Source organism: Macaca fascicularis, chromosome 18 (assembly GCF_037993035.2).
Source record: "Macaca fascicularis isolate 582-1 chromosome 18, T2T-MFA8v1.1".
NCBI classification, from domain to species: domain Eukaryota; kingdom Metazoa; phylum Chordata; class Mammalia; order Primates; family Cercopithecidae; genus Macaca; species Macaca fascicularis.
This window is the reverse complement of record NC_088392.1, coordinates 66,539,259-66,555,573: the sequence shown is the minus strand read 5'-3', so window position 1 is coordinate 66,555,573 and position 16,315 is coordinate 66,539,259. Positions and strand designations below refer to the sequence as shown.

At 47.5% G+C, this 16,315-nt stretch overlaps 1 protein-coding gene across 2 annotated transcripts in view; it reads left to right on the top strand.

The window, feature by feature from the left end:
- Positions 1–16,315, top strand: part of CABLES1 (Cdk5 and Abl enzyme substrate 1) — a 127,028-nt gene that overhangs the window by 61,751 nt on the left and 48,962 nt on the right. For both annotated transcript variants that reach the window (XM_045377927.3, XM_015440110.4), the window contains exon 3: positions 688–780. In XM_045377927.3, the coding sequence (XP_045233862.2) occupies positions 688–780 (93 nt within the window). The remainder of the gene's footprint in view (positions 1–687; positions 781–16,315) is intronic.

The window sequence follows — 16,315 nt, the reverse complement described above, 5'->3', positions numbered from 1 at the left end:
TAGTACAGGCAAATGTTGTATACTCCAGCAAAACAAAACTTTAAAAAAACTTGAATCCAAGCCATTTTAGTTCAACACATGTTTATTTAAAATTTATCTTAAAAACAAAACAAAACAAAAACAGCAACTAGCTGGGTCTCTGATTTCTCATTCAGTGTAAAGCTGTGACCTCCCAGGCATAGCGGGTCAACCTGAAACTTAAGGCAGCTGTCCAGGTAATTCAGGCCAAAATCTTGTTACAGAAGAAAAATGATTCAGGCTTGTTTTTGAACTGAATTTTCCGGTGTTTCCCTACCCCCTTTAAATGTACAGTTTTTGATTCCCTTTCCCTTTGTTGATACGGGAGGATTCTTTTTAAGATGACAATCAAGAATAATGTCTTTGGAATCTGCATCGGTTTTTTGTTTTTTGGTTTTTTTTTAATGCAGGGGACAATATTCTTGATTAGTTGACTTTTTAGAGACCCATATAAAATAATGTCAGTATTATCAAGAAGTTGTCTATCATAGGGCCTGTTTTAAGCTTCCTTGCTTCCAGCCGTGTTGTCTTCATTATCCCCGCAGACTCCGGCCTCCTTTGGGGTGACTCAAACCATTTGTCTGGTCCTTCCTTCCTGTCTTTTTGTGGAGATGTCTCAGCTGTCCAGCAGGCAACTGACTGTGTTTTCGAATTCACTTTATTTTTCAGATGTCGAACTCTCTCAGGTTCACCCAGACCAAAGAATTTTAAGAAGATTCATTTTATCAAGAACATGCGGCAACACGATACCAGGAATGGCAGGTACTACATTCACACAAAAACGGCTGCCAGCACCAGTGGATGGGGACAGGGATGGGATGAGGGGACAGTTTTAGTGTCCAAAACTCAGCAAACCCAAGCCCACACTTGTAAGATGAATAGGATCTCATGGAACCTTCCCCGACAATTTCCACCCCACTCGTGCCAGAATCACCGAAAGGAATCTGTAGAGAATTACGAAGACTCCTAAGGCAGAGTGAGATGTTTAGACCACAAACAAACTGAGTTTTTGAGAGCACACAAAGGATTTTTATAGAAACCTTTGAACAGAAAAACAGTTGAGTTTTGGGGAGTTTTTATTTGTTTTTTTTCCTGCTTTGTTGGTTTTGTTTTCGTTTTTCACCACCACTGTGTGCTCTGGTCAATAAATGCCCTCCCAGATCTGCACCTGAACTTAATTTGGGTCCTGGCTTTGACTCCCTTTAGGAGAGTAGAATCAGGACTTTGCTGGCAGATTCTTCCTCAGTGCTGATCCCGATTCCTGGGTCAGCCAACATCTGGAGTATGTGTTTCTCCGGCTCTTCAGTTGCTTGTTTGGGAAACACCATTACATAAAACTGGTTGAAATTTATATGACTGTGATATTAAAACCTTCCAGACAACAGATAGAATCATTGTTGCCAGCATGCTCATGATTGAATGGCTAAGTCCTTTCATCTCAGCTCCAATGGTGCATGGGACAGAGTCCAAGACCTCTGGGGTCCCCGATACTCTGTAACCCTTGGGGGCGGTTGCTCCCCACTGACTTGAATGGGTGAGTTAGAGACGCCATCCAGAGCTGAGGTCCTGCTGCAGAAGACTCTTGTTTGATCTCCTAATTTATAGAAGACCATATGGGCCTCACTGATACTCTCTAATCCATACAAAATGAAAATTGCTAAACAGTCTTTTAGTTAGACTCATTAAGGCCCAGCATGACTGTAAGTTGGTGGTATAAAATACCCTGTACAGCCTGTGTAATAACACACAACAATTACAGTTTTTACAGGCTTGTTATCTTGAAGTTTATGCCTAGTTTTAAAGCCTTGTAAGGACAGGGAACATGATTTTATAACATTTGCAATGGTTTCAGAAGAGCAAAGTTGAGATTTCCAAATGATTTTTACATCATCAGTATATGTTCATATTTTAAGTACAATGCTTTTAGTAAATTGACCAAGTTATTTGTTAAATCGAATACTCTTTCTCTCTCTCTCACCCTTATTTTCGCTGACACTTAAGAATTATTGTGCTTTATTTAACCACTGCTGTTGTTTTCTTGTGAGGCTTTTACTTAAAGAATACAGAGTGTACTCATGCCATCTTAGTGTAATTATCTATCATTGATTTACATTTATGTTTTGTTCATGATCTCTTTAACCATAACATAAATGTAGAAAGCCTTTAATTTCTCCATGAAATCAATGACAAAGCCAAAGGAATGGGTCAAGCGAATAGTGTTCCCACCTCTGATGCTAGCTGGCAGGGCACAAAGTCAGATAATTACCCCAGCATGGTTAGGTAGTGAGAGGATACAGTTAATAAAAGACTTAGATTAGTGATATTTCCAAAGAGCATTACGGAACCATCTTCCCCAGCACACTCTTGACCTAGGAGAACATAAACAGCAAAGCCCGCAATTGCTGGCAGTTCTGCTGGGGCGTTTTCAGGGGGAAGCAAGAGGATTCTTAGCTTATCTGAACATCTGAGAGTTGGAATTTAGGGCAGGAAAGTGAGCTCTAGGGCCTGTGTGGGAACCGCAGGCTGTAGGCTGAGGCGATGGCCAAGTCGTATGCCCAGGTAAGAGCTGGTTTTCTTGTGCAATGGGCAGATGAAAGGGCTGGCAGGAGGGGCTGGCCCTCCCACTTGAGGTTTATTAGCAAGGAGGGATTGTCGTTAGACAGATGAAAGCGAGAGCCTGGGAGGAAGCCAGGAAGAAAATACGATTTCTGAGGTGACAGAAGGAAATTGTAGTCAAGAGCTGAGGAATGAGAGGACATGACCCAGCCTTTCGAGAGAGGAACGCAGAAGTTCTGCCCCACGGCAGCTGGGCGGCAGGAGCAGAATCTCCTGCTGGAGGCAGCCAGGGCATTGGGTGAGCCCAGTCCCTGAAATGACAGGTAGGAGAGGTTCTGGTTGTGATCTCAGAGGAAGGGACCCGTGTGCTGGCTTAGGGGTCTCTGATCCCCCCACCTCAGAAATGGGAGGTGAGTGTGTGGCACCTGCACAGTCCCCAAGGCCCTTGCAGGCTCCCTCCCAGCCTGTGCAGTCTAAGTCACGTCTGTGCATTGGGCTGTGCCCAGTTCATGAGTCTCCTTGGGACCCCTGATCAGCACAGCCCAGCCTCTCCGTCTGCGGGCCAAATCCACGGCTCATTCACTGTTCTGGCCCTGAAAACCCTGGTATGGAGGCTCCCACGTCCCCAGACCTGCTGACCGTGTGATAGAGGCCCCAGTATTGAGGGGGATTTGGACTTCTCGTCTCAGCAAGGACCAGAGTGTAGCTCAGGAAATGAGCAGGGAGCCTCTATTGTGATACTCAGGTCTGACCTAACCAAGAGTTTCAAGCATATTTTGAGACAGAAAGGAGAAAACATGCTTTTAAAACTGAGAACCAGACATAATAAAAGACAATACTTGTGGCATTGGAAAAACAAAAAACTTAAGTATACCTCGTGATCAATATCAGAGTAGCTGCTTAGAAACAAACCTTGGGGCCTGAGACGGCTCCATGTTCACCCGTGAGGAATGGCTTCACCCTGTGACGCTGGACCACAAATCCCAGCCGGCATGCAAAGTGGAAGTGAACGCCTTCCGCAGAAGCATGTGGTTCAATGCAGGATGGAGTTTGCCTTCTGTAAAAACTGTTCATCTGTCTGGCATCTGAATTCCGTGAGGCTGGCGTTGGGACCTTCTAGAGGGCTTGGTGTGCGGATACAGTGCGGAGAAGCCAGGCTGAGGGTGCTTTGGGGTCATGCTGCATATCGCTGGGCCAGGTGGAGGCTAAGGACAGTGCCCGACAGATCACAGACCAGCCAGATGGAGCGGAGGGAACGTCAGTGCCACTGCTAGAACCAGAGCGTGCGGAGTTCTTGGCTGGCCCTGCTGGGTGTTTCGTCTCCTCGCGGGTGGGGGAAGCCATGAGGGATGCTGCTCTCAGCTCCAATTCTGCCTTAACACAGAAGGCAGGCCAGTCCTCAGGACCCGGAGGGAGGTCATGCTGGATTTCGTAGCTGGAAAGGAACCCTGGATTTTAGGAACACGGTCGCAGAAAGTTTAGACTAAGAAGTAATTTCTTCTGGCTTGGAGCATATTTCCAGAAGATAAAGTTACGAGGGTAAGATGATAATAGATGCCTTGATTGAGTGCTTGCTGGATGCCAGCCAGGCTCTAAGTGTTTAACATGCATTGTGTCAGGCCAGATGTGGTGACTCACGCCTGTAATCCCATCACTTTGGGAGGCTGAGTCAAGCAGATCGCTTGAGCTCAGAAGTTTGAGACCAGCCTGGGCAGCCCAGGCATGGTGGTGTGCGACTGTGGTCCCAGCTATTAGGGAGGCTGAGGTGGGAGGATCGCTTGAGTCTGGGGGATGGAGCCAAGATCAGACCACTACACTCCAGCCTGGGCAACAGAGCAAGACCCTGTCTCAAAAACAAAAGCAAATACAAAAACAAAAACCCAAAATACAAACATGCTTTGTTTCATTAACTCAGAACTCAGTAGGTGTTCATCAAATAAATGAGATGCCTTTCAAGTGAGTTTGTCTTCAGGACTAGATCTCGAGGAATGGAAAGAATTTAGAAATACAAATAATCCTTGAAACAATCTAAGTAGGTCAGTACTGTCTTGTGGCAGGCAGAGTAACGGCCCTCAGAGATGTCCACGTCCCATCCCCGGGACCTGTGGCTGTGTTAGGTTACATGGCAGAGGGGAACTAAGGCACAAATGAGCTGACCTTTAAATGGGGGTTTATCCTGGACTATTCATGTGGCCCCAGTATAATTACAGAGCCCTTAAAAGTGGAGGAAAGAGGCAGGATCGTGTGTCAGAGAGATGCCATAGGAGAAAGACTCCTCTGGCTTTGCTGGCTTTGAAGATGGAGGATGAAGCCATAAACCAAGAAATGCAGGCAGCCGCTAAGAATCTGGAAAAGGCAAGAAAGCCAGTTCTCCCTACAGCCTCCCGTGGGAACCACCGCTACTAATACCTCGATTTTAGCTCCATGAGTCCCATTTCCAAGTTCTGACCTCCAGAATTGTAAGATAATACATTTGTGTTGTTTTAAGTCACTAACTTTGTGGCAGTTTATTCTGCAACTGCAGAAAACTAAAACACTGATGATCCCAGTTTACAGAGGAGGAAACTGGAGCTCGCAGCTAGAGAGTAGGAAATAGAATTCACATCCAGGCATCAGACTGCAAAGTTCATTCTCTCCATTGACGAGAACGTGAGAGAAAAATCCATATGCAGTAAGATAGTGTGTCATGGTGGACTTTGCGAAAATTCTCTCTTGCATTCTGACTTTTTAAAAATCATTAGCTTAAGGCCAAGGATTAATTTTTAAAATGGCTTAGGCAAACTTACAAGAATGGGATGAGGGAGGCTAAAGTCTAGGTGAGCTCAAGATTGTTAAAAAGAAAATAAAATTGGAACAGTCATGCATTGCTGACGGAATATAAAATGGTGCAGACACTGTGGGAAAGTTAGGTGGTTCTTCAAAAAGTTAAACATAAAATAATCTTACAATTAATTAATTGCTCATTGTAATTAATTACCTAGCAATTAATTGCTAGTTGTATACCCAGAAGAATTGAAATAGGTATTCAGACAGATATTTTATACACCAATGCAGTGTTATTCACAATAGCTAAAAGGTGGAAACAACCCCAGAGTCTCAGCAGATACGTGGATAGACCATGTGGTATATCCATACAATGGAATAGTATTCAGCCGTGAAAAGGAATAAGCACTGATACATGCTGCAGTGTGGATGAATCTTGAAAATAAGCTGAGTTAAATGAGCCAGTCACAAAAGGTCAAATGTCATATGACTCCATTGAATTGAAATATCCAGAATAGTCCATAGAGACAGAAGGTAGGTAAAAGGTTACCAGGGGTTAGGGCAAGAGGGAATTATTGCTTAATGAGTACAGGGTTTCTATTAGGGGTGATGGAAAAGTTTTGGAAATACACAGTGATGATGGTTGCCCAACACTGTGCATGCACTTAATGACACTGAATTGCACACTGATGAAATGGCATTTTATGTTTTATATATGTGTATATGTATATTTTTCCCACAATAAAATGAAACACCAGTAATAGCCATAGGCTGTTACTATTAAGACCATGTTCGGAAGCGGAAGGGAAAGGATGGCGAATTTCCTGGGATGGTGGCACAGGGTCAGCAGATGTCAGCTGCTGCCTGCTTTTAACTTCCTTACCAAGTAGAACTGGAAGTGTAGACTCTACAAAGCCACGTGCCAGGCACACAGTAAGCACTCAGCAAGTGTTTGTTGAATAAACAGAGAGGCCTTTTAAGTGAATTTTAGTAATCAGGGCTAGATCCTGGAGAATAGAAAGAATTTGGAAATACAAATGATCTTTAAAGTGCCATGGAGAATGAACGAAGTTCTAAGTCTGATACCAGGCAAAAGCTGGCTTTCAGTGGAAAACAGTGTGAGGGTAATGGGAGAGGGTAGATTTTTTTTTTTTTTTTTGAAATGGAGACTCACTCTGTCGCCCAGGCTGGAGTGCAGTGATGCAATCTCGGCTCACTGCAAACTCCACCTCCCGGGTTCACGCCATTCTCCTGCCTCAGCCTCCTGAGTAGCTGGGACTAAAGGTGCCCGCCACCTCGCCTGGCTAATTTTTTTGTATTTTTTTAGTAGAGACGGGGTTTCACCATGTTAGCCAGGAAGGTCTCGATTCCCTGACCTCGTGATCCGCCCGCCTCGGCCTCCCAAAGTGCTGGGATTACAGGCGTGAGCCACCCGTGCGGCCAGGAGAGGGTAGATTTTAATAATCATAGACTGGCAAGCCTAGAGCTGATGCTTAGCAGAGTTTGAGAACAGATGGTTTGTGTGGAGGTTGGTAGCAGTCAACATGAGTTCACTAAGAAAAGGTCATGTCCCATCAGCTTCGATTCCTCATTGATGGAATAACTTGGTTAGTAAAGTGAGGAAGTGCCTGGACATTACATCTGTAGATTGCATCAAAATGTCAGGCTGTTCCTTACTATCGCATGTCCCTGTAGATAGCGTGGTGAGAAGGGCCGGGTGATTGTGAAGCTGGAGTTTCTGCAGGTGGCTGAAATTTGTGAGCTGATTATCATCAGCCTGAGGGCAAGTTTGAGTAGAACAACACGTGGTATTCCCATTCCCATTCCCGCCAGCGTTATCTCTTGCAGTGCAGACAGTGATTGGAGTAAAGGCCCAGAAGCCTCGTTGTCAGCCATGTGGAAAGCTAAAAGCAGGGAGAGCAGAAGCAGGAAGGAGCATTACAGATGAGAACCAAGATCCAGATACTTCATTCACTGGAAATGCTAGAGCCAGTCCACCGAGATTAAACCGAGCAAGGATAAATGTAATTCAGGTGGACTATTGATTATAGCACAGGATATAGATTTTTTTTTTTTTTTTTTTTTGAGACGGAGTCTTGCTCTGTCGCCCAGGCTGGAGTGCAGTGGCCGGATCTCAGCTCACTGCAAGCTCCGCCTCCCGGGTTTACGCCATTCTCCTGCCTCAGCCTCCCGAGTAGCTGGGACTACAGGCGCCCGCCACCTCGCCCGGCTAGTTTTTTGTATTTTTTTTTTTAGTAGAGACAGGGTTTCACCGTGTTAGCCAGGATGGTCTTGATCTCCTGACCTTGTGATCCGCCCGTCTCGGCCTCCCAAAGTGCTGGGATTACAGGCTTGAGCCACTGTGCCCGGCCAGGATATAGATTTTTTAGTACACATGAAAAGTACTTGGCATTTAGGACAATGTATTCCACCCCAAGCTCACAACGCAATGCCAACACAGAGGGAACTAATTTAGCTTGTCCGAATGGAAGGCTAGTATCGAAGAAGGCTGGTGTCGCCTTTGCACCCAACCAGGGCAGATCCCATCGGTGGTGCTGCCATCAGCATGCATGTCATGTCATAGGAAGCTAGATGTGTATTACGATGGTCCCCTGGCAGTGGACTTTGTGGAAGGAATTGTGATGAACCTTGGAAATAAGCTGAGTGAAGTGAGCCAATCACAAAAGGTCACATGTCATGTGACTCCATTTAGATGAAATAACCAGAATAGTCCCTACAGACAGAAAGTAGATAAGAGGTTACCGGGGTTTAGGGCAAGAGGAATTATTGCTTAATGACTCTCCCGATACGAGGTGCCCAATAATAAGGCAATTCCTTGACTACGTGCCCTGTAGGAACATATGTCCTCAGCCCACCCCACACGTTTGCTGGCACCTAATCTGTGACTATTGGGATGTATCCATGAATAAAACAGGTTACATCCCAATAGGGAGGGAAATGATAAACGTGCACAGGTGAAAGATGAGGTGATGTGCCATGGAGAGAGACTGAGGCAGCCAGAGGTGGAGAAGGACACTCTAGGGCGATGGGGAGACCTGGGAGTGGAGGTGTGAGGGAGGTGAGGGAGCCAGCCCTGGGGCTATCCCAGTGGGGAAGCACATTCGCCCTGATGGAACAGCAGTCATGGAGACACTGAGGCGGAAGGGACGGGGTGTGTTTGAGGAACTGTAGGAAAACCCACATGGTGGAGGTGAGCGAGAGGAAGGAAGGAAGGCGAGATGAGCTCTGAGAAGTCGGTGGTGACCGCGGAGGTCCGTCTGGTTGTGAGCCAGGTGGGAACCACGCAGCGTGCTGAGCAGAGGTGCGAGTGATGTGACTCGCCTTGGAACACAATCACTCTGGGTAACCAGAAGTCAGCGGTGGGCACTGCAGGTCATTTTGGTAACCTTATCTTTCCTGTAGAAAGACACTGGGTGGGTATTATCTTCTAATATGAAGTTCAAAAGCAACTCAAGATCTTTTTGAAAAGCTGGTCACAAATGTCTGAGCAAGCCTCTTGTCAAAGAAGAGCAGTGGCTGGTGGCCCAATGCCACAGCATCTGGAACGGGCCTTTGAACCTCCTGCTGAGGAGGGCAGTTGGCAAGTGGAAGCTGCTGCTTATTGTAAGAGGAGAGCCAGTCACCATGGGCTCCAACCTGCATCTTCACTGAGAACCCTACTGTGTGCCACAGAGTGGAGGCTAAACGGAAGTAAAGACAAATCTCAGTTCCCGGCCATTAGATATACCTTTGAAGATGACAGACATTTACACAGCCTCGCTCATTGCTGGCTAGGAAGGACTGACTCATCCGAAGGACAGCTAGGATTCTGAGCATAAAGACTGGAGACACTCGGCCGGGTGCGGTGGCTCAAGCCTGTAATCCCAGCACTTTGGGAGGCCGAGACGGGTGGATCACGAGGTCAGGAGATCGAGACCATCCTGGCTAACACGGTGAAACCCCGTCTCTACTAAAAACTCTATATTAAAAAAAAAAAAAAAAAAAACAGCCAGGCGAGGTGGCGGGCGCCTGTAGTCCCAGCTACTCGGGAGGCTGAGGCAGGAGAATGGCGTAAACCCGGGAGGCGGAGCTTGCAGTGAGCTGAGATCCGGCCACTGCACCACAGCCTGGGCGACAGAGCGAGACTCCATCTCAAAAAAAAAAAAAAAAAAGACTGGAGACACTCGGCCGGGCGCGGTGGCTCACGTCTGTAATCCCAGCACTTTGGTAGGCCAAGGCGGATGGATCACGAGGTCAGGATATCGAGAGCATCCTGGCTAACACAGTGAAACCCAGTCTCTACTAAAAATACAAAAAATTAGCCCGGTGTGGTGGCGGGCGCCTGTAGTCCCAGCTACCTGGGAGGCTGAGGCAGGAGAATGATGTGAACCCAGGGGCGCAGAGCGCAGTGAGCCGAGATCGTACCACTGTACTCCAGCCTGGGAGACAGAGCAAGACTCCGTCTCAAAAAAAAAAAAAAAAAAAAAAAAAAAAGACTGGAGACACTCAGTGACTTTTGTGACATTTATGTCTAGTGACCCTCATGGTCCTGTTAAAGGACCTTTCCTCTTGGTGCTCACGGTTCTTGAGACTCATAAACCTCTGTCTTGAAGAGCGACAGAGCCCTCATTTCACGTGGGTGTCTCCTCCCTCTGTCACGTGCCTGCGTGGGCTTTACTGGGTGTCCTTTTGAAGTCATCTGGGTGTTGAATGTTGGCATGGCATGCAGGAGATGGCTTCATGTACCCTGGAAGTGCCGCCTCCTGGGTCTGCTTCGAGAATCCTCTCATTGTGAACAGGTAGAGAAATGTCCTCAGCAGTGAGTTGACTGAGCTATCTCCTCCCTTGGGAGGAATTTTCAGAGAGATGTAAAAGGATTTGAGATGGGAGTGGATAAAGAACTGAGCCACAGTGTTTTCTCTTTAAAGTATGAACTCAATAGGATAACGTTGAAACAAAACAAAAACACGTAAAAGCCTTCAGCACCCTTTATCTGCATTTTAAAGGAAGATGGTAAAAGTCCAGTGACTGAAGTCAAGCTGGAGCCTTTCCTTGCTGCACCAAAACGTTTTGGAGGGAAAGAGGGGATGGGTCATAACTAAATTAAGACCTTGTTTGTGATCTCATCAGTTCCAAGCTGTCAGCCTAATTTAGTTTGAAAAACGACTTGGAGGAAGTGGCATGTTTCAAAAAATAAAACGGCTCGTTACCAGCCCCAGACTGGCCTTTTTGAAAAAAGAAAAATGTCATTGCTTTTTCTCCCTGTAAACGAACCCATCCATTTTGATAGAAGTCAGGCATCTTCTCTGAGGCACCTTGCAACATGGACCCTTTCCTGAGCTGGCTTTTTTTCTTCTCGGAGATTTTGTTTTTTGTGAAAAGGCTAGCACCTGCCAACCCCTCAGTGGCAGAAGGCGACAGGAAGCATCTTTATCCTCGTCATCATCGGTGTTGATGATCAGTTCTTAACAAAACCCCAGTCTAGGGGGACAGGGAGTGGACAGCCTAAAGAAGCCTCCAGGACTCCCCAGACCTCACTGGGGCTCCAGTTCTAGGCTCTTCGTTCAGTGAGATGGCCCCCAGAGCTGCTCACAAGTCTGACTGACCATTGCATTTCTGTGGCTTTATTTGCCTGGCACTAAGTGGAGGGAGCAGAGAGAGGAGCTGGCATGCAGGGCAGTCACTCGGCACTGAGAATGCTGGTGCCCAGTTCCCAGCGGTGTGCTGGGTCAGCACCACACACACCTGGTTTTATTCATGCCTCTTTAAACAGCATGGAGGTGAGCCTGGCTGCTTCTGTAGTGCTGCACGAGGCTTTTGAGATAAATGATTTTCAGTCAATAGAGTCCATAGCAGCTGTGCTCCGTGCCTCGCGCTTATGTACATGTTTGCGACTGAAAAGCTCATAGCCTGCAGGTAGTTGTTGCTGCTTTTCCACCAGTTTGATTTGAAGAAGTAAAAGCAATCACAGAGGAAAGGTACAAGAGTTGGAAATTGTTTCAGATTGGACAGAACCTTCCCTTGGCGTTTGTATTCGTCTGTTCTCACGCTGCTAATAAAGACATACCTGAGACTGGGTAAAAAAAAAAAAAAAGAGGCTTAATGGATTCACAGTTCCATAGGGCTGGGGAGGCCTCACAATCATGGCGGAAGGCAAATGGCACATCTTACGTGGCGGCAGGCAAGACAGAATGAGAGCCAAGCAAAAGGGGTTTCCCGTTATAAAACCATCACATCTCATGAGACTTATTCACTACCACGAGAATAGTATTCGGGAAACCGCCCCCATGCTTCAGTTATCTACCACCGGGTCCCTCCTACCACACGTGGGAATTACGGGAGCTACAATTCAAGATGAGATTTGGGTGGGGACACAGCCAAACCCTATCCGGCGGTTCTGTTTCAATCTTCTGCTTAGCCTGGGAGCCCAGAGGAGACGTCAGTCCTTGGTCTCCACCATTGGTCTGCAACACGTTGAGAAGAAAACAGTAATTATAGCTAGCAGATGACTCAGGGCTGGACCACACTTCAGGATGCAGCTACCAGGGCTGTTCTGGCTGAGCAGGAGGGGAGGGGATTCCAAAAGGACTTCCTGACTTCTTTCTTTTTTTGAGACGGCGTCTCCCTCAGTCACCCGGTCTGGAGTGCAGTGGTGTGATCTTGGCTCACTGCAACCTCCATCTCCTGGGTTCAAATGATTCTTCTGCCTCAGCTTCCCAAGTAGCTGGGATTATAGATGTCTGTCACCATGCCCAGCTAATTTTTGTATTTTTAGTAGAGATGGAGTTTCACCGTGTTGGCCAGGCTGGTCTTGAACTCATGACCTCAGGTGATCTGCCCACCTCGGTCTCCCAAAGTGCTGGGATCACAGGCTTGAGCTACCACACCTGGCCGGACATTCTCACTCCTGTGACACCAAACTCCTCTTGTTCTCCCCTTACCTTAGCCCCCAAAATTCCTGTGTTGAGGTCCTAACTCCTTGTACCTCAGAATGTGAGTTTATTTGGAAACAGAGTTGTGGCAGATATAATTCACTAAGATGAGGTTATACTGGAGTAGGGTGGGCCCTAATCCAATACGACCAATATCCTTATAGAAAGAGGAAATTGATGTCGTGGCTCACATCTATAGTCCCAGCAGTGTGGGAGACCGAGGCAGGAGGATCACTTGAGCAAAGGAATTCAAGGCAGCAGTGAACTGAGATCATGGCACTGCCCTCTAGTCTGGGTGACAGAGCAAAAGCCTCAGTCTCTTGAAGTAAGGGAAAACTGGAGCACAGAGGCATACGGGGAGAATGCTATGTGAAGATGGGAGCGATGCTGCCACAAACCATGGAGCCACCAGTAGCCGGGAGACAGGCCTGGAGCAGACCCTCCCCAGTGCCTTCAAATGGAGCGTGGGCCTGCTGACGCCTTGATCTTGGACTTCTGGCCCCCAGAACTGTGAGACAATGTATTTCTGTTGTTTAAGCCACCCAGTTTGTGGTGCTCTGACTTGGAGAGCTTTTCTGCCCATGTGACACCGCCTGCCTTCCTCCCGCCCCATCCCAGACCCTCCTCGCTCCTATCCCACTCCACTCCTGTGAGTGCTCCTCCTCCATGCCGTGGCTGCAATTCCCACCTTAAGCTGGGGACTCTCAAACCCTGACTTCCCCACAGGGCTAAGGAGGCCTTTCTCCAGCCGGCCTCACAGTTGGACTAACACTTCTCCCCCATGCCACCCTCAGCTCTGCTGAATTATTCACAGTAATCGCTGGGTTAGGGGAAAAGGTTAGTAAATGCCGAAGGAAAGGCCCACAGAAGTCTCCTACACACTTAGATGTTGTGCTGGCATTTAAGCCCATGAGTGATGGTCCATTCTGCAGCTTTCCATGCCGTGCCTTTCCTTTGTGTGGGGTCCACAGCTCAGAGTCTGTCTGTGGCATCGACTTCCTTATGTCCTCATTGTCCCCACCCATTGCTGGGATGTCCACATGGGACTTCACGAAAGTGGCCCAAGAATCTGAGTGCAAAATCTGTTTGGATGTTTACAATTTTTTCCTAACCTTTTGCAGTCTTGCTCATACCTATTTCAACTGCAGTTTTTTTTTTTTTTAAATGACTTGCCTTGTGTGAATATTTTTTAACGCATCCAGTATTAAACAAAAAATTTGAACAGCATTTCTCTTTATTTTCCACCTTCTTTGTGTGCACACTGTTTTTTGTTTTTTTTTTTTTTTTTGAGACGAGGTCTTGCTCTGTCACCCAAGAATGCAGTGGCACAATCATAACCCACTGCAGCCAATCATAGCCCACTGCAGCCTTGAACTCCTGGGCTCAAGCGATCCTCCTACCTCAGCCTCTTGAGTAGCTGGGACTACAGGCGTGTGTCACCACACCCAGCTAAGTTTTTTGATTCTTAGTAGAGAGAGACAAGGTCTCATTATGTTGCTCAGGCTGGTCTCGAACTCTTGAGTTCATGTGATCTCCCACCTCGGCTTTCCAAAGTTCTGGGATTACAGGCATGAGCCACGGTGCCCAGCAGTGCACAATCTTTAATAAACAAGTGCAAATATAAATAATAATACAACTGACATAAACAGGATTGGGCCATATGTAAGTGACCCTTAGTAAGTGCACAACTCGGTGGGGGTTGGTGGCAAACAGCCTACCAGCCTGAGTTTTGCGTGAGTCAGGGGTGTTGGTCAAAGGGTTGTACAGAGGGGAGTGGAAACACTGGTGAGTCAGGCACGTGGAGGTCCGTGAACATTTGTTGTTCACTCAGTTCCTTGAATAGGCTGTATGCTCTTTCTCCCAACCTGACTCATGCCAGTTTTCCCACCAGCATATCTTCTCACTGTAGACTGGTTGCCACTTATCCCTGAGGTCTCAGTTACCACTTGCTCCAGGGAGTCCACCTTGCCTCCTTTAGGCTGGGTTATTCTTCCTGTGTGCTCAGTAGCACCCCCTACTTCCCATCAGAGAACTTAAACCTCTGCGTGGAGGTATCTCCCAACCACCCCTAAGCTTTGCAAGGAGGGAGCTCTTAGCTGGGCCATTCATCATCAGATCCCCAGCACCTAGTACAATGTCTGGCATAGATTAAGTGCTCAGAAAATATTTGTGTAAGGGAGGGAGGGAGGAGGAGAGGAAGATTATATAACTTGTTTATCAGAAATTTGCCACTCCCTAGATTGTAGGATAAGGTGTGCCTTCTTAGCAGGTGGGGAGGCCTGTCCTGCACTGTGGTAGCAGTGATCTTGCGGTCATGGAAGTGTGGTGGTGGAGGTGGCAGTCATAGTCAATGAAGAGAAGACTAATGCCTCCACCAGTAACAGTACCACCATGTGGTATTTGTGGGCTACTTAGCACAGATTCTCAGATGCATCAGACTATTTAACTCATGTCTCCCAGTTCCCTGGCTCCAGACACCTTGTGCAGCTCCACACTTCGCAGGGTTAAGCCGTGCTTCCCTTCCTCCTGTTTCCACCTGTTAGAATCCCATGCCGCCTCCTAGGCACTTTCAGGCGCCTTGTTCTAGTGCCTTCTTGTCCATGGGGCCCCTTCTTCCCAGCTCCTCCCCTGGAATAGCATCTCCTTCCAACTCCAGGCAGAAAGGAACAGATCGCTCTGTGGAGAATGTTCTTGGATCCCCTACCAATTCTCCATTTTGCCCTTGTACCCAGATGAGGCACATCCAACAGTGAGGGGAGTCGTTCCTAAGAAGGAAAACGTCCCCCCAGTAGCTCATGAGCATTTAAATAGAGTAAACAAGAACATTTTGTTGGTGGTGGTGGTGTTTTCGTTCAACTCTCATTATGCCATTGCCAGCCCTTCAGAAGAGACGGAAAGGGGTCAAGTCCTCTTCTTCCAGTTTTTAATAAAGCATTGTGAGAGGAGGAAGGAACGACTGTGGGAAAAGGGGTCAGAGTGGAGCTGGGAAGAGAACGGGTTTTCCAGATTTCATAATATTCATTTGTCTCCGGACATTGGCCTTCACTCCTTCACCGTCTGTGTGCACAGCGCTCATAGTGTGGTGTGCAGAGGACCTGCTGAGATGGGGTGTGTAGCCCAGAGCCATGCCAGGGAGAGCTGTGTCCCTTTCCAGGGCTGCGCCACAAGGTGCCACTAACTGGGTGATTAAGACAACAACAAGCGGTTCTCTCCCTGTTCTGGAGACTGAAAGCTCGGGGCTGTATTCCCTCAGCCCCAAGGGAAGAATCAGCTCTCAACTCTTCCAGCTTCCAGTGGTGCTGGCGAGCCTTGGTGTCTTTGGCGCCTGTAGCTGCATCACTCCCGTCTCTGTCTCCACCGTCAGGTGGCCTTCTTCCCTTTGTGTGTGTCTAGGTGTCTCCACATTTCTTGCCCCTTGTAAGGACACCAGCCATTGGATTGAAGGCCCACTCTGACCCAGTAGGACCTCATCCTTACTTGATAACATCTGCAAAGACACTGCAGCAATCCCTTCTTGTCCACAGTCAACCGCATGGTCTGAAAATATTAAATGGAAAATTCCACAAACAATTCATAAGTGCTAGATTGCGTGAGTAGCATGGCGAAATCTCTTGCCCTCCCACTCTGATCTGGGACATGAGTCAGCCCTTAGTCCAGCATATCTACATGGTCTCACTACCTGCCCTATATGAAGTGATTGCAAAGGAAAAAACATAGTACATACAGGCGTCAGTGCTATCTGTGGTTTCAGACATCCCCTGCGGGTTTTGGAACACATCCCGTATGGATAAGGGGGACTACTGTATTTACAAATAAGGCCACAGCCGCAGGTCCTGGGGCTTAGGGTTTCAACATGTCATTTGGGGAGCACAGTTGAACCCAGAACACCAGCTTTGTAGGCGTATTCTTTCTTGCCTCGTGGGCGTGGAGGGAATGAGCCACAGAATTTTTGCGTGTGTGCCTAGTGCCGATTACAGACCCCTGGGCTGTGGACACTGCGGGGCTGTGTTTGGGCATCACTGTGTTCACCTCCCCATTATGGCAGA